At 50.2% G+C, this 17865-nt stretch overlaps 5 protein-coding genes across 5 annotated transcripts; 3 read left to right on the top strand and 2 right to left on the bottom strand.

Annotated features, from left to right (window-relative positions):
- Positions 1-31: 31 nt before the first annotated feature.
- Positions 32-2264, top strand: IAR55_005965 (uncharacterized protein; the record flags this gene model as incomplete). The annotated part of the gene is made up of 8 exons (XM_066949052.1): positions 32-128; positions 201-303; positions 364-1028; positions 1094-1141; positions 1221-1399; positions 1468-1574; positions 1644-1919; positions 2000-2264. 8 exons carry the CDS (start codon positions 32-34, stop codon positions 2262-2264), a joined length of 1740 nt encoding a protein of 579 aa, XP_066800825.1.
- Positions 2265-2735: 471 nt separating this feature from the next.
- IAR55_005964 (uncharacterized protein) lies at positions 2736-5624 on the bottom strand (the record flags this gene model as incomplete). The annotated part of the gene is made up of 5 exons (XM_066949051.1): positions 2736-4636; positions 4787-4868; positions 4969-5037; positions 5206-5293; positions 5461-5624. 5 exons carry the CDS (start codon positions 5622-5624, stop codon positions 2736-2738), a joined length of 2304 nt encoding a protein of 767 aa, XP_066800824.1.
- A 1714-nt stretch (positions 5625-7338) lies between these two features.
- Positions 7339-9009, top strand: IAR55_005963 (uncharacterized protein; the record flags this gene model as incomplete). Its single annotated transcript, XM_066949050.1, has 5 exons — positions 7339-7417; positions 7608-7660; positions 7763-7794; positions 7872-7968; positions 8062-9009. The coding sequence occupies 5 exons, from the start codon at positions 7339-7341 to the stop codon at positions 9007-9009; spliced, it is 1209 nt and encodes a 402-aa protein (XP_066800823.1).
- Positions 9010-9664: 655 nt separating this feature from the next.
- On the top strand, positions 9665-13336 carry IAR55_005962 (uncharacterized protein; the record flags this gene model as incomplete). The annotated part of the gene is made up of 12 exons (XM_066949049.1): positions 9665-9707; positions 9806-9852; positions 10047-10616; positions 10824-11134; positions 11276-11730; positions 11834-11877; positions 11946-12099; positions 12183-12334; positions 12480-12650; positions 12725-12775; positions 12876-13088; positions 13232-13336. The coding sequence occupies 12 exons, from the start codon at positions 9665-9667 to the stop codon at positions 13334-13336; spliced, it is 2316 nt and encodes a 771-aa protein (XP_066800822.1).
- A 710-nt stretch (positions 13337-14046) lies between these two features.
- On the bottom strand, positions 14047-16945 carry IAR55_005961 (uncharacterized protein; the record flags this gene model as incomplete). Its single annotated transcript, XM_066949048.1, has 8 exons — positions 14047-14428; positions 14618-15105; positions 15163-15405; positions 15496-15574; positions 15662-15672; positions 15738-16004; positions 16162-16458; positions 16550-16945. 8 exons carry the CDS (start codon positions 16943-16945, stop codon positions 14047-14049), a joined length of 2163 nt encoding a protein of 720 aa, XP_066800821.1.
- Between the last annotated feature and the right edge of the window lie 920 nt (positions 16946-17865).

Below are 17865 nucleotides of genomic sequence, written 5' to 3'. Positions count from 1 at the left end.
GACCTCGACATCACCCGAGACGGTTGACGAGATGACGCCAGATCACACCAGAGTGGAAGACGGACCAGTGAAGAAGGGGAACCGATCAACGTCGCTAGACAAGTCTCTGAGCAGACTTCCTCTTTACTGTAGGTGCATCAGATGTGTGATTGCGGTTGGAAAATCCGAAAATGCTGATGTTGTGGCTCTCGATTATCTAGTCAGCTATGCTTTGCTAGGCTCAACATGGTTCTTATTCACACTCTTCATCAGCGTGGGCGAGATCTTGATTCGTCGAAGAGAAATTGGACGCTTCGCCGAACAGTAAGTACAGCTGCGCCGCACATGATCAGACGCTCGTTTCAAGCTGACGAGCTGAGAAAGGGTCGTGATCTACCATGTTCTACTGCTCATGACTGTGCTATCACTCATCACGACATCCAATCGACCTCCTGACAAACCTGATCAAATTTTCGCACCAGTCTCCCGCTTGCCCTTGACAACAATCCGGCCCGTCAACATGAGTGATTCCGAAGCGAAGCCGATTGAACAATCTGGTAGAGAGGTTGAGAATGACGACGATGTTCCTCTCCGATATCTGAAAAACGCGCAATGGGTTACTTCTCGGATCACCAAAGATCGACCGTCTCCACTCCCATTGTCGACAAATCGTCGGTATCTTCCCCCCTTGTTCAGTGGTACCACATCGCGACCATCATTGTCATCACAGGACTCCGAATCTGATTACTCCCCATTCCCGCTGAGCGCTAGTCAGTTCATATTTACATCCACCAAAGGTACAGGAGTAAATGACTATGACATCGAACAGGATCGAGCGATGAATGATGTGGCGGAAGTTGAAGATGGAGGACGTGAAAGATCAGCTCTTCTCACACCAGCTATCCAAGATGACCCGTTCAGACCAGAAAGTGGTGGAAGTATTATGGCGAAGAGCAATACGGGAGGAGCGAGATGGTGTAAGAAATGTGCGGGTTGGAAACCGGATAGATGTCATCATTGTCGACATTGCCGGCAGTGTGTCCTGAAGAGTGAATCCAGCATCTGCTTATCTTCTATCTATCGATGGCTGACCTCTGGATTGATATCTTCGCAGTGGACCATCACTGTCCCTGGGTCGGAACATGTGTTGGATATCACAACTGTGCGTGGCATTCTGGGCCCCTGATACCTATCTATGGCGATCGCTCTCACGGGATGTCCTGACCGGACTTTTATTGCAGATAAGCCCTTCCTCCTCTTTGTGTCCTATGCAACGCTCCTCGCACTTTACGTGACCATCGAAGCTGGCTACGAGTGCTTCCGCTTGTTCCAAGATCCCGACGTAACCCTGTCGCAACCTCCCCCCCCGCAACTCTCACTCGGTGAAGCTGAAAGTAGGAAGACGACTGACACATGGGCTGTGAGTCACGACTCCGGCATATAACATTCCAGGATCCCAGGAATGAAGTATTGACTCTGTCTCCGTAGAATGAACTGGGACTCACTCCTGCCGTATTCATGATGTTGGCCGTACTGGGAGTCTTCATGATGCTAGCTGTTGGTAGTCTGGCTGGATTTCATTGGTATCTCGCTTGGTGAGTTTGGCAATGTTCCTTGCTGCTCATCCGGTTTGTATGATAGTATTCACATATTCACTCGCGTAGCAACAACCAAACCACCCTCGAGAACATTACGCATTCCTACCCGTCCGTCTTACTCGACATCGTCCCTGATGACTCACACCAATGGAAGCCAGATCATCTGCTCACTCGTCGGGAGAAACAGAAATTGCGATACGAAGCGAGGGAGATCAACGTCTATGACATGGGATGGAGGAAGAATCTGAGTGTCCTCTTCTTGGGACAGTCGGCTGCGAGTAAGCAAGGATGGTGGGGGAAGATCGCAAGAGCGATGTGGCCCGTGAATAGAAAGGATGATCAGTGAGTGGAGTGGATCGTCGTGTCATGTTGAAGAGGGACTGGTCGATTGATTGATTGATTGGTCGGTCCCATGCACGCAGAGGTTTCGGTGGTCATTACTTCGAGTATGACGAGGAGAAATTAGAGAGATTGAAATTGTTGACGATGGAATTGAGGCATGGGTTGGTGATGAAGGGAGAGAGTGAAGACCGCCACGACGGTGACGAAGGTATAGAGGGTGATATAACGTATGAGGATGAAGTTGAGCAGGAGAAAACGAAGGACGGGTCGGGATATGACGAGGAGGGAAAGGAGATTGAGGAAGTGGCCGGAAGGAAGAGGTTGGATTGGTTCGAAGTGGTATAAGATTGTGATATCATCGTTGAGAGTTGTTGTACAGTATGCTAGACTTGTATAGATTGATGCATGATCACTAACTTATCAGTTGCGTCGTTTGTAAAAGACAGAAAAACAGCAGATAATCATATACACCTAGCAACAGTATACACCGCTCGTACAGTACACTCATGACGTTACTCACACCTATGTACAACTTATGAGACGGCCGGCAGATCGAGTTTCGGATACGAAGGCACCAAAGCTGGGAGCAGGGTGAAGGTGAGTGAGTGAGAAGCATTCATTAACAGCTTCGAACAAATGCGGGAATGGTACAGTATGAGTATAGTAGCGCAATCGTCCAACAGTTTCTCTCGCGCGTACAGTAGCTCTGACCGACGAGAGTAAGCGGGCAAAACGAAGAGACCATGATCTTGAGCTCATCATCAATTTTCACAGCAAAATGGGTGTTTACGACCGTCTTCGACATGGATCAGTGGGTCAAAGCAGATTCAGGAATCGGGGATCCGAAGGATCAAAGTGAGTATAAGGAAGACCAGCTTGTCGTTCTGCCATTGAGGCTGCAGCCGCAACCCGCTGCTGCTGCTGCTGCTGCTGCTGGTGGTGGTGGTGGACAACCGCGTCATTGCCATGATTGTGATGGAATCGAACAGACTGGTGATCTCCGTTCGTGTCAGCAAACTGTGCTTGACGGTGGGTCGGCTGTTCAGCGTCCTCTACTATCTTGGATACTTCTTGACGCGATTGCGGGTATACGAATTGTCGACTGTCAGATTGGCATGGAACTGTGTTTGAGTCACCATCAAGGTAGTGCACATTAGCATTGTACGATTGCGGATACGAATGTGGGTATGCGTTTGGAAGCGGCAAGGGCAAGGGCAGTGGTAGCGATCCGGTCGGCGTGGAAGCCCTCGTGAGGTCAGGCGTTGACCAGATGCTACCAGCCGGGCTGACCCACTTTGGATCGATCGTCCCATTTCCATTGTTGCAACCATGGTCTTTGCACTCTGTACTGTGATTCCAAGTGTCTTGGACCTGTGTCGTCTGCGCTGGAGAACAGAGGTGAACTTGACATTTTGCTTGGATTGTTTCCGAGCCTTTGCGCCTGTTGTGGAACTCGTGATTGCCCTTCGTAGCCTGAGAAGGGGGCACATCATATGGCGACGCATGATAGGGCCATGAAGTTGACGGCGAGTCCATCACAGGACCGACCTGAGGAATGTACGGCCCCTGTGGATGATATTGAAGGTCAGGGTGGAAGTGTGATGATCCAGGCGTTGACGGAACAAGATCAGTTGGCGAGGAATTGAAGGTGGTATTGATCACGCTGAGTCCCAGGGCCGGTGCAGCCGAGTTCGGCCAACTGGCATAGGAGTTACCGGACGAAGGGAAGGATGTAGGTGGCAATGCTGCAGGAGTGGCGATTCGACTGGTTTTTCCAGGAAAGTCCTGTATGACTTGTTGGAAAGGTACAACTACCTGTTGTTGTTGGCCGGCGGCGGATGTGTCAATTTTCAAGACTGGGCGAGAGTGGGGTTTTGCTCCTGGCGAAGTCGCAGTGTGCCAATTTGCTGGTGTTTGAGGCATGGTCGCAGGCATAAGTGCAGGCGAGGTATGAATTGACGCTGGACATGAAGTATAGAGGCGGCTCTGGCTTGGTATTGCAAAGCGGTTGAAGGAGGATGGGCAGACATGTTGATTCTCGGGGAACTGGTCTCCGATGAGATCGAAGTTTTGTGTGCGGTCGACTTGGATCTCGTTTTCCTCATTGAAAGAAGGAGGAACAAATTGGGAAGGAGATGGCTTGCGGCTGTCTTGTGTGGGCGATGCAAAAGAGAAATTAAAGTCTGGGGAACTGGTCCAGCTCTGATTGGACCGATATGAGGTGTAGTCTTGTCCGGTCGATTCGGCGATCTCAGAAAACTGAGTGATGGCAGTCTCGAAAATTTGTTGGGTCTGAGGGGTGTTGGGCATCCTAGCATGCCCGGACCTGGTAAGGAGACTGCTCCACGGGTCTAGGGATCGTTGAGGTGCTGTTGGGATCATTCGTTCAATCCCGAGGTCTTGTCCAGGTTCGTCTTGATTGACGTCAAATCCGTGTTGGTCATTCTCCAGGCTACTACTCCTCGCCCCTATACTCATCTCGGCTGGGCTCCCAACTCGATCTCGTACCGACCCCGCATCGCCAGAGTTCATTCTTTTCCTCTTCGCCATCTTCATCTGCTCTTTCAGCTCCCTAGCCTTCTCGATAACACCGGGACCGGCACGTGTACGCACGATTGTACCATCGGCCAAGCGTCGTGATCTGACTAGTTTGGGCGGCGCACGACGTTTGATGGCTTGGATTTCAGCCGATGTCGAGAGACGATTGAGAGATGGGTCTGTGATGATTAAAATGGAAGATTCAGCACCAAGCGCTTGCTTCAATGCTTTTCATGAAAGTGCGAGTAGAGTGAAAAAAAAAGACTGGTCTGACAGTGCGTGGATCGTACATGATCCTTTGTAAAATAAAGTAATGCGTAAAAACGTGCGAGCCCAGACACTAGCGTTCGAGATGTTCCCGTTGGCATCCTTGAACTGCTTCCCCGGATATAGTCTGGAGAACCCGTATATCTATGATCCGTCCCGGTCAGCTTCACCCCTCTTCTGGCCTTTTGCTAGTGGCCATACGGCCACCCTCGATGCTCTGAGAGCAGCATCTGAGCTGACTCACATCCAGCTGGCGTCCAAATGAAGCTAGTTTGTCATGCTTGAATAACTTGGGTAAGACTTCCTCGACAAGCTGCAAGCAAGAGCGTTAGTGATTTCAGTAGAACTGAAAGGCAGTCAGAAAAGGACACGAGAAGCGAAAAACATCTATCGCGGAGACGAGTGACGAAAATTGACAAGGACAAGCTTGATGCATGATCCCATGAGGTCTACGTGAGCTGCTGATTCGCAGTAGACTCACTCTGTCTGGCTGAGCAATGACGAGCTGGAAAGAGTCGGCTGCCCAATATATGATATTCGGACAAGGATGTGGATCGAGATTGAGGAACCTGTTGGAGCGAATAAGGTAAGTCGCATCCCTTGTCATCTCTTTCAGGAAGACTTGATATGTCATCCTCGGGCCCGACGAGGAGACGAGTCTGGACCGGGAGAGCTGATCCGCGGAGGTGAAAAGTAAAGCAGGTGGAATCAAAAGATCGTCTAGCTTCGCACTCACTCATACAGCTTCTGTAGGAAATTTGGCTGCTTGGTCACTCCATGCCGTGGTTCGTCCATTTCGCCACTTCCAAAAGAGGTGTTATCGTGCTCCGTCGACGAGGGATATTTCGGTGATTCGAATTGAGGATAATCTCGCGGCGTGCCAAGGTCTATTATGACCATATCGGCGAAAGATCGTATTGCGACCTTCTGGTGTTGGTGAGTAGTCCTCGTCAGAGATAAGTTGTAAATATGAGATTGGCGGGGCGGGTCTGCGAACTCGGCGAAAAGGGAGACTGTATTGACTGTACTGTGAGGAAATGCAGAGACGCAAAGGAGAGAAGACAGCAAAGTTGGAGTAATCTAGACGCGGTGATCGAGACCCAGGTTGAAAAGATAGCACAGAAGTCTGATGTAAGACGTCGCGCTCAGACCAGAATAGATCAGAACACGAGAAGAAAGTGTTACGGAGTAAACGTTAAAGTTAAGATGTACTCGAAAACTGTTCTATGTACATCCTCAGACTCCTGCCCCCACTCTCTCTCACATCTTGCCCCCACCCAGCGCGCCTCTCGGAATGTCATCATGAGTATTTTTGCTTCTCTGGCATCATCATTGTCTTTTGTTCTCCTTCTCCGCGGTCATCGGACGGTCGACATCAATATACTTTCGGTTCCATCCTGTCTTGCCTGTAACAACGACCTCCTTTCACTCTGTTCTCCCTGATGGTCCGTAACATACGACCGGGCAGGGATGGTGCTGGACGAATCTAGCGAGAATGAGGAAAAGACGAAATGTATGAGATGACAGAGATCCCTTCTTGCGGACGGCCTTATTCGGGCGAGAACGGGATTCGTGGAAATGAGCTGGGTACACCACAGCTGGAGAGAAGGTAACCTTTGTTGTTGTAGACCGAAACGAAAGAGAAAGGTCAGAGCATTTGCAAGGGCGAGTGCACTGTATTAGTGCAACAAGCGAAATCTGTCAGCGTTTTGGCGAGGTAGCTCTTGGACAAGTCCTTGGCTTTGAAGAGAGGAGGTGACCGCGTCGAAGAGAAAGGAGACGAGCAGTGGATGCGGATGTACACACTTATAACCAGTTGAAAGACGGCGACTCTCTTTTCGCGATGGTGTTGAGGAGCATCGCTACCCGATAGAACAGGATATGTGAACCCGAGGCTTCGTCCTATGTTGCGTGACCTGACTTCATCAGCCGTGACGGAATGCGAAAGAAGTCACTTCAGATGGATCGAATAGTGACGTTCTGCGGCTCCGTTAGGACAAGCGGAAACACCGTCCGGTGGTAGGTCATGGGTCTTTCCCTGTCTTCGATGGAAGGCAGTGAGGGTTTTATTCGTAAGCATATGATTTATGGGTCATTGGTTCAATCTACCACCGCGAGGGGCTCCAATCGAGGAGCCGTCAATTGTTTATACACACTCAGATATCGGGAACTTGTATTCAGACGACCAGCAACGGGACCTCTCTCTGTCGGACTTGAGAGAGATGGGCCATACTGTTCCGACTGGGACAGGCAAGAAGTGAGAGCAGAGTGATCAGGCATCGTACACTATTGTTGCTAGACGACAGAATATAACTTGACTCGCCAGCGCCAACCTGTTGTTCGTTGCCACCTGTCTCGCTTTATTTGGTACACCCTATTGTAGGTTTAGGTGATTGTTAGACATTTTCTAATGGGATTACAAAACTTCGCTTGGGCCCTTTTGACTTGGATTGCATGTCATCTCCAGAAGATATTCGCATCACTCCCTCTCGCTCTGTCAATCATCCCTTTCCACCCATCTACGGCTCCTGTTCCTTCCTCCTGTCAACATACATCATCGAACAGTCAAGCTACTTCTCGTCAATAACATCATTGCTCGTCTCTTGGGACAGCCATGGACCTCTCGAATCTCAGCTCGACCTTGCCACCAGGCTTGGCAGATGCTGAACGCGATATGGGGGATAAGTTCAGAGGTGAGTTTCTCATATACACATCTCCATCAGGCGGTCTGCACATCAAGCGCGACCAGATTGTCTTGCGCTGTCAATACGTGCCAACGTATCTGTCATCCAATCAACGTCTCATTCCGCCTTCACCGTCTGCTTTGCATGTCATGTCGAATCAGTAAAGACCTTTACTGATGTTTGCTGACCTCGTACTTAGCTGCGGCTCTGAGCATCACCAACCTGTACAAGTCGTCCTTGTCCTATACCAAGGTGTGTATCGCCCCACCTTCGCCTCCTTTCCATTCTTCCTCCCTTACCCAAAGGAGTGCCAGACAAGCCCTCTTCGCTTGCTGACCCGACTTGCCTGTATAGCAAGCATACAACGCTGGGTATTCATCTGCACTGTGAGTCGAAAGAGTATGATGTCTGAGACATAGGAAGGACGCGAGGCTGATGCGGTCATGTGTATGGGTGTGTGTAGTGCCGACGTCTTATCGACTGTACAGTCCTCCATCGGGGCAGGTCAGGATGCAGAACAAACATTGAGTAGATTGATGGATTGGGCAGAAGCCAGGCAGGTATGTTCGACTGTTGCTCTTTTCACCTGCTTCAGCGATCTTTGATGTGCCGAAGACCCAGAACGTGAGTTGACTCTATGTGTCGTGACCCAGGCCGCCATATCGGCATTTGCAGCAGACGAAGCAGACGATACTCCTGCTCCTTCCGTGGCTCGATCTCGTCCGAACATACAACTTCGTCCGAACATGTCCCATCTCACCGGACCAACTCGTCCAGCCTCCGCTCCCTTGCCCGACCACCACCAGCGAATGTCAACAGTCGCCGCTGAGCCATCAACTGGCAGTCGGAGCTTCTCAGGCGTTGTCAAGGAAGGCACGATTGCCGAGACGGGTTCTGCGAACTCTTCTTCTATGACCTGGTCATCTAGGACAGGTATACTGGCAACGACGTCGAATTCTACACCAAATACGAGTATCGACTCATCGGCGTATCAACCTACTCCCGCCCATATAATGTCATCTTCGCCACTCTGCTCCCCCTCGTCAAATCGACATCAAATACTACATCCCGCATCATCGATGAAACCCTCAAAAGCGCTTCCTATTCGATATTCCCAAGCTCAACGAGGGGAATCTTCCACCTCGACAGGACTAGCATTCACTTCCAGCAGCAATACCTCCTCAACAGTCCCTACCGCCACTACCTTCAATCCCACGATCCCGCATGCAGGGGTACCGTTCGTGTCGTTCACCGATTCGGCCAGTGATGGGATCAACCCGGCACAGAATTACCAAACTGGAGCGAAGAGACCTTTAGTGATGGATAGCATGATGATGGACGTTGAGGAAGCACCGATATCTGCAGCTCCTGTTGGGATCCAGACTGCAGTATCACCGGCTTTAGGAACTGCTGCGCCGACGACAGGACAAGGAGGAGGCGGTAGAGGTGGGGGAAGAGCCGCGAAGAGGAGAAGCTTGGGGACGGGGTTGGGCAAGAATGACGATACGGATGGAGGCGAGAAAGACAGGGATAGGGAAAGGGGTGAGAGAGAGCGGAGACGAGGAGGGAGAAGACATGGAGCGGGAGCAGGTGCTGTATAAAGCGAAGTTTGTGAAAGAAAGCATACCGTGCAAGGCATGTTACAGAGTACCGTCAAGGAAGGTGGCGTGCTGTCCACAGGGGAGGGGGGGGGGGTGAACCAGGAGGGGGGCGGTGGACTCTGAATGCAGTGGTCTGTGTTGATCGTACGACCGATTGTCGACGATTGTCGAGGTGAACAAGGGGACAGGGAATGGCACGAGGGGTGTGCGAAAGTGGGATGTGGGAGCGGTATCGGACCCATTTGTACGACCGTACAACTCAATCGATTCATTGCATATTCGGCATTGATGATATGATGCGATGCTATCACATATAAATTGCATCGAGATGGAATACATCGCTGCAAGTCCTGTCCACGTATTCGCTTTGACGTTTGTTATCGTTATCTTCTGATGCTATTCTCCAATCCTGGTGGCCCGATATAGAACTGCGAGTAGCGAGTAGTAACTCTGTGATTGGACCTGGTCGAAATAAGTGGGATGTTAAACCCGGATTTTTCGCGCACAATCAATCTCTATCTCTCTTTCGCTTGGCACCTCCTCAGTAACCATCTTCATCACTCCTCTTGTGTATAGGCTCTGCTCACCCGCATCCACCTCCCTCCACGCTTGCTATTTGTGCATACCAATGTGGATTTCTTGACGAATCGAAACCATGTCAGTACATCTTGACTATGCGGAAATCTCTAGACAAGCTCGTGAGTCAGTTCGTTGTTATCCCTCATCGAGTCGGCTGGAACTTTTCATCCGTCTCTATGAGGTCTGAGAACGACATTTACTGACACTGTGAGAATAGGACGCATTGTCGATGCGAATAGAGCGAGGACGATCATTGATCAGGTGGTGAGTGCTGCTTGAGCCATCTCCGAGTCAACCCTGCCGAGCGCCATCGCTTGGAAAAACATCTCCCCGGTCAGAAGTCAGATCTTTGTCCAGAGCCCCTCGTGATGCGAGTCCCTCTCAAGCTCGAGGTAGAGTCGTTGCGAATCTTCATATGCTAATGACCCCGGACCCGACCCTCTTATCTCTTCCACTAGACCAACGCCACCCCATCCTCATCCTCATCCTCACGAAAGAAGCTCAAATACACACGATCCACCACCGGCTGTCTGGCCTGCAGATCCCACAAGGTGAAATGCGACGAGACCATCCCTGCCTGTCTGCGATGTGTGGCCTCTCAGAGAGAATGCGAGTATCCCAATCCGAGCGAGAGAGGTGGTGGATCTAGGAAAAGGAAGTCCCTCTCTGCACGAGGTGGGGGAGGGGGGAGCACCACCGGAGGAGAAGGGACCCCGAAATCGAATGGCGATATCAACCATCAATACAATAATAAAGGGAAAAGGGTCAGGATAGACGGTGATGTTGTTGACAAGACGGAGGACGAGAGACAACCAAAGTCCGAGGCAGAAGTACCGGAAGGGCAAGATGGGGCAGATGGACGAAGCGGGACTAGAGTGGAGAGTCGGGCGGAGACTCGGGCAGGAGGAGGAGGTGTCCCAACGGTGACAGATCCCAGTCCACAAGAGGCGAACTCCATATCGCCAAGCGACTTCTTCGGAGAGGGTACCAGCAGATTGGGGGTGTCACCGGTGGATTTGCTGAATATGGTGAGTGAACTATTTGGATCGTCGCTCCGAAAATCAGCGTGACCCCCGCAATTCGGAGCGCAAATGGGCTTCCGCTATCTCGCCCTCGCCCCTTCGCACCATGCCGCTGAAAGTGCAAATGAGTGTATACTTTCCTCTGTCTCCATCCAAGCAGTCGTTGGCACTCGTAATATATGCTCGCTGACTGCCCGTAACCCTTCCAATTAGACAACACCCGACTTCAGCTTCCTGAACGACTTCATACCTTTTGTGTCCCCACCAAGCAATCCCGTGCCCCAACCGTCCACGACCTCGCCGAACAACTCGACGGTCCTCCCTCTCAATGCCATTGCGTCCGCCTCAGCCTCATCGTCACGACATAAGCCGCTACCGCATTTTGAGAATTTCAATAAATCGTTGTTGCTGAATCGGAGGATGATAAAAGTTGGCGATGGATTGAACAGTGATGGTTCGAGAACACCTTCTGTCCCTCCACCTGTAGCTCATCCAAGATTGCAGATGGTTGAGAATATTCTATAGTGAGTGTACCTCCTCATCACACCATGGTTCCGTCTACCCAGGAGACGACGGGCGAAGAGGAAGCCTATATAGATCAGAGCGACAGGGTGGCAGCATAAACTGCGACAGTCACTGACTTTTGCCCTTTTTCGCTGGCTCAGTGCGTACGCTCATGATGATGCTTTGTTCGAATTTGGCCCCTCGCACCGTCATCGCAATCTATCGAACAACACCCTCACAGCGGGGACTATCGATGTACTGTCCAATGCCTTCCCCTCACCAACCGCTCGAACATTATTCCACCACTACTGTAACACCGCTTCCCGAATTCTCATCACAATGGGCAATATCGGTCCAAACCCTTTGCTGGCGCTTTGTACGCCGTTAAAATTGCTGGACACCAATTCTGCGGCGTCCGCAGCGATAAGGATGAGCATGTTAAGCGCTGGTGTGGCTCATTTCACACATGAGACAGCGGATGCGGTTGGCAAAAGCGAGCTGGGACCGGGCTGGAGGGATCAGAGGAACAAGTTGAAAGAGATGGGGAACAAGTTCAAGAAAGCGGCATTGTCGAATATCACCCTAGCGGCGAGAGGAGAGAATGGACCAGATCAGAGTGAGTCGGTACACTCCTTGACCAGCGCAACTGTTGGCTGGGAAGAGACGTTATATCTTGCATGTCGATAGGAGCTGCCAGCTGACCATGAACGGTCTCCTAGTCGATAGCATTCTCGCCGCTTGTACCCTTCTGTGTATAAGAGATGTGAGTTATCATCGCTCAGCCTTATCTGAGAGAAAGGAATACTCGTCTGACTTGCTTCATGTTTGCAGGTTATCAGCGCCGATCCGACCTGGCGAGATAATTTGGAGTTCGCGCTGAACCTTGTCGGGAAGAAGGGTGGACCTCAAGCGATGCTTAGTGGGCCAGGGTACTCCTTCACGAGGCGATACTTGCTGGAGAATTTGGCCACGCACGACGTTTTCTGTGGGTATAGTCCTTGTCGAGATTATGTTGAGATTGTTGGCCTGCGACTCTAAGCTGATTCTATGCCCATCATTCTTCTGTAGCATCTTTCATCACTGGGAAAGAACCAGCAGTTCTCGGTAACTACGATTCGTGGTGGTTTGACAGCGTCGAGACGTCTCAGACGAGATGGGAGTGGGAGTCGGTAGAGAGGAGTTTTGGGATTTCACGAGCCATGGTGGATCTCGTTGCTAGGGTGAGTGGCGCAGATATTTCGTTCTCCTTCGACAATTGCACACGTCCTGAAGCTGCATACTAACGTCCCGTCCTTGCTCGCTTTTCCATCGTTACTCAACTCCGCTCTGATTGATCACTTGCTCTCGCATGGTCACGACAATCAGATCGCGGTCCTTGACTCCCAGAAACGAAGATTGGGCGTCAACCTTCAAGGCGGCAGCGAAGAGATGTGGGATGTCGCACAGCATTTCGAGCGGGAATCCCATTGTCTCTTACTAGAGCTGGATATCTGGGGGAATAGCTTGAACGCGCTTCCACAACATGTCAGAGTGACAGTACGTATCACGGTCTTTCATCTGTGTATCCATCTGTACTTTGGGAGGACCAGAGCTGATCTTGCATTGGGCAGTGCGGCGATTATATCTACAAGTATATGGCGGTAGTTTTCATTCTGGCCGATGTGAGTGCTCTTTCACCTAATCTCCTGGATGCTTGCCGTGCTTCCAATGCACGTTTCCTTGCTCCTCAATGAGTCCTGACCAGTTTTGCATCATCGATAGATCCTCGAACAACCCACATCCACGCCTCGAATCGTGAAATCGATCGACCACATCCTCGAACTACTCTCGGAGGCTTCGGCGATGCGAATGTCAGTAATGCTCATCTGGCCATTATTGATCGCTGGGGTGTTTGCATTGCCTGAACGAAGACAGAAAGTGCGGGAGCTTTTCAATGCTTTCCAGGGTGATTATTGTGAAGATCTGGAAGTTGCGGTGAGTTTTTTGCCCGTTCTTTCTGACCTCTGTCTCATCCATCCTCCCATTCCTTGTCTGCTCTCTTTGATGTTCGACCTCGAGTTTCGGTAAGGGAGAAATTACGCTGACTGCTTTCTAATTTTTTTTTGGCCCATCTCCAGAGAGAACTTATGGATGAACAATGGAGAGGTATAGATAATGGGGAAGGGAAACAGCATTGGGACAAGGTCATGAACAAGTTGGGTAAATACGTCTTATTGATCTGATCTGATCTGATGTGATCGGATCGCCTCGCCTCCCTCGGTCGGGGAATGGACATACATGTAAATAAACATCATTATTGCACATATAGTTTACTATACACACACACATATATACGATACTCGTACACCTTATATAAACCTAGTCTGTCATACTGTGTGATCAGTATCAGTAACTTATCAGTATTAGTATGGGATAAGGTGATGTACGATAGGATGTTCATTCGATCCTTGGCTCGTTCAGCTTACTATTGTGTTGGGATTACCGTACAATTGTCGACTGAAGCAGTAAGTTACGAGTAACTTGAGCAGGGATCCGTCCGATTGTCGGCAAGACTTACAGTATGAGTACTCGTAGAGTAACATGAAGATTTACTACAGTACTCTGCTCGGGACGACCAAGATCCTGTAATGAACATAACTGACTCGAGCATGCACGATACGTTACACTACACTGTATGTGTGCTACATCTTCATATGTACTGAGGGTGTACGACTGTATAATTAATCGTATCTAGATATCAGTACATACACCTCCTTCCGTTCCGAAACGAAAAATGCTACAGTCTAAAAGTCAACGGTCTACTGTAATTCTACGTGTATCACTCTGGCAAGAAACAGAGACAACCAATTCCCGTCGGTCGCATATACAGGATCCAGATCCAATCTGCCTTCCCTGATCAGTCTTCTTACTCCGACATCGATGCCGCCCACGATCAGAATCCCGGTCCGGAAGGTTTGAATCCCGTATCGTACAATTGCCTCTCGAAATCTCTCAGATGTTCATCATCCCGCCATTGAACAATCTCAATAGGACTCTGAGACCAATCAGGCTCGATCACTCCCACCCACTCGATTTCCTCCTCTCCTTCTTGAGATCCTGCTTGCTCCAAGTCGATATGTTGCCCTTCGCCATGGTTCGTTTTTGTGCTTTGCGAAACTGCTTCGCTTTCTTGTCTCTTCTCCAAAGCTTCTTGGTTCCGCAGTTCGTCTTGCGCCGCTGCTTCACGTCCTCTCTCTTTGTCCAGCATCGCTTTGCGTTGCGCGTCTTCCTCTCGACGAGATTTAGGTCGAGGATCTACGTAATCCAGGTCGATACTGAGAGGCAGAACAGAAACAAAGGAAAAGTATCAGCTCTCTGAACGAAACATGTTTGTCACTCAGTCGGGGAGAGCAAAAAGGGAGGAACACATGAAGGAGGTTTCATCTGGTCAAGATAGATGGGGAGAAGCCGGAAGGAGGGCCAAATATCACCAGTTTTAATGCCTTCACTGCCCGCACACTCACCACAAAGCTGAGATCCACCCTCCGTGATATTTCACCTTGACTCCCCTTTCCCTCGCCGCTCTTCGCATGATCATCTCCTTCGCTTCGCTCCTTGCTTTCCCATCTTCCCCTGCATCCGCCAACATATCACAATCCACGTCTCCCAGTCCTCTCTTCTCATCGTCTGCAGGTTTCCTTTCCGGCTCGCCCAATCTCGCTGTGGCAGGCGTCGCGGGCCAAGTATTGAACAAGGGTAATTGTTTGGTTCGGCCCCACGAGAAACCTCTTCCGACGCCTGAAGGGATCTGTTTGAGCAGATTGTAGTGGACGAATAACGGTTCCCCCCATGAATCGTGTTGCAACATTGTATGTGAGCAGAAGTCGCCAGATGCGGTTCCAGATGGTAGAGCAGCCGCACCGACCCATCGACCTGGAACGGCCCATCGTTTTCGAAGGGCGAGAAGGGCCCAACGGAAAATATCCTTGTCGCCGTCAGAGAACCAGAACCACTAGAGTATGACACCCCAGTCAGTCAAGTTAGGATGAGATGTGAGTGTGACACTTACAAAATCATGGTTCTCCAGCATATATTGGATCAACAAGAATACATCCAGATGCAACCGTTTGTTGATGAACATCTGACCTGTCTCCATCTCCCACTCATTCCGACATTTCACACCCATGATCGACCAGATTGGATTGTTCGCCGAGGTTTTCCAGTAGTCCGGTGTTGCAAAAATACCTAATCGGAGATAATTGGGAGAATCGAACATGTACTCGGGATCTCGAGTTGGAATTGAGTCAGAGTCCTGGCAATTGGAAACAGAACGAGGACGTAGACGGAAGGAGTAATCGACCCGTCAGCGTCTTCCTCGTTTATGGGAGCACTCTGCACTCACGAGATACAGGACTTCTCTCCAGGGACATTGCACAACAGCCAGAGCCTTGAGATGATAGCTCTTGTTCTTCCCTTTATCCCTTTCTTGTCCTTTAGCTTCGACGAGTTCAGCACCAAGATCAGCCAAGTCCTAGCGGATGGGATCGTCATCATCCGGTCGTTCAGACGGAAAGTGGTACTGAAAGAGCGGAGGAATGTCAGCCCTATTTTTCGCGCAGTACCCGAGCTGGACACAGCACTCACAATTTGGACAGATAGAGTACTATCGTAACTTCTCAGCATCTGCAGACTCCACTTCACTCTAGTGAGAGTATCCGCATTGCCAGCGACCATCACAATGCCTCTTCCCTCACCATAGTGGTCGGTCAGGCCTCGCTCAAGGACAGATTCCATGTGATCGATAAGCTCGGAACGATATTGATGTAACAACGTGCGGTTCATGGATGCCCAGACGTTGGCAGAGTGTTGGATCATATGGGTATTGTGTTGTTCCGAGATCGTGTCGCATTGCTTCGAAATGAGATACGTTAGTACGGAGTTCGGTACGCAATACGTGTGCTGCCAACAACAAAGTCAAGTAGCGGATTGAGTGGGGACGATACCGCTCATGATATGTGTTGGTGATGAGGACGATAGGATGAGTAGTGAAAGGGGTAACGAGACTCACTTCAAGGTTCCATTGAACAAAACGACCATGTTCCACCTCTCCCTCTATCTCGCCTCTTCCACCCGGAGCTTCTCGCCAGGCGTCCAGTCGTTCTCGCAGTGTCGCTTCGACAGGTAATGGATCTGACGAGACATCGATCAGTCTTCTACCGGATGATTCGAGGTTGTCGTAAATTGAGCTGGGCGGGGAGGGATAAAAGGGCACAGATGGCAGTCTGAAAGGTCTCGACGGTTTTGTGTCTTTCAGGGAAGATTGGGAAGAATGGGAGCTATTCGAGCGTTGTTGTGAGAAATCAAGCTGAAACGACAGAAGCTGATCAGCAAAGATCGTCTCCAGCCCAACCAAGTTTAGCAGAGCGATTGATAGAAGTAAAGAAAAGACCACTTACACCGGTACCGTTATGCTGTAAGAATAGAAGTAACAGTGAACAAAACCCGACTACTGACAACACTCTTCTCAATCCGCTCCCGCCATGTCCGCTTCCCATGCCCATTCCTTTCCTCATCGCTATTCTGAATCTGTTCAGGAGGCTTCCTCCTCCACCACCGCCCCTCGGGAAGGGATAACCACCAGGTCCAACTTCCAACATCGACGGTGTGGGCGGTAAAAGGGGTGTCTGAGCGTCTGCTCCTATTGACGACGATTGAGACGAAAAATTAGTGTTCGAGATCGGAGAATTATCCGGGATCGGAGAGAGTGGTCGATCTGGATATGGTCGTGAGAAGAATGGGGACGATTTCTCTGTGATAGGGATATGTAGCTTGGAAGGTTTCATAGAGGGCATCGAAGGTGGGGAGTCGTACAGACAGTTGCTCGAGGAGAGACGTGCGAGTCCGATCTGAGGGGAAGGTTGGGGAGCCAAGTTACGACGGTCGCTCGGTACTTGCTTTGATTGTGGATTGTCCTCGCGAAGAGTTCCTCTCCTTCGCTGTATAAATGTAATCTCGAGAGTGTCGCACAGGTCTCGAAGAGCTGTGATGTACGACTTTGCTTTCCGCAGATGAAACGCGACTGACTAGTTCTTAGTGGCGTGACTATGGCAGTGTCAAAAGGCAATGTCACGCATCAGCAGGGCTCTTGTTTCGACGACAGATCGCAGTCATCCCGTGGAGGGATAGAGGGGCATTCTAAACGATGTGTGACGAGACTATGGTAACGATAAATATCATAGCTTGAAACGTCTTTCTTTCAACATCACCCTAAAATGGATGGATGGTTGAATGCGCAGTCTCAACAAAGTTACTCGTAGACTTTGTTCCCAGATCCGGAAAAGCTGCGACCGGTCGACCCACTTCGCACGACACCGCCTCTATCTGGCCACCAGAACGGTATGGACCAGACATTGGAAGAGGTCCAGACCTACAACTGCAAACAGGGGCGGAAAGAGGGACAAGGACACCCTTGACTCACCTGGATGCGATCGACACGGTCTCGGTTTATTTTTGGAACTCGAGTGATATCGTCGATCTATTTATTTCTCTTGTCGATAAGGGCAGGCGAGAAGATATCACTCTTGCCCCTCACTGCCGATCTTGATACTCAGAGATGCACAAGGATGAATGGAGGGTTCTGCGAGGTTGTTGATAGATATGTTGACAACAGCAACAATTGCAATCACGCATATGAATTCCAGAGAAACTGCCCATTGATAATTACGTCACCGGCATTGTAGCAGACCTGACATTTTACATCAACTTACTCGGA

This window comes from Kwoniella newhampshirensis, chromosome 12 (genome assembly GCF_039105145.1).
Source record: "Kwoniella newhampshirensis strain CBS 13917 chromosome 12, whole genome shotgun sequence".
Lineage (NCBI taxonomy): Eukaryota > Fungi > Basidiomycota > Tremellomycetes > Tremellales > Cryptococcaceae > Kwoniella > Kwoniella newhampshirensis.
Note: the sequence above shows the minus strand (reverse complement) of the source record. Positions and strands in the feature narration are given on the sequence as shown.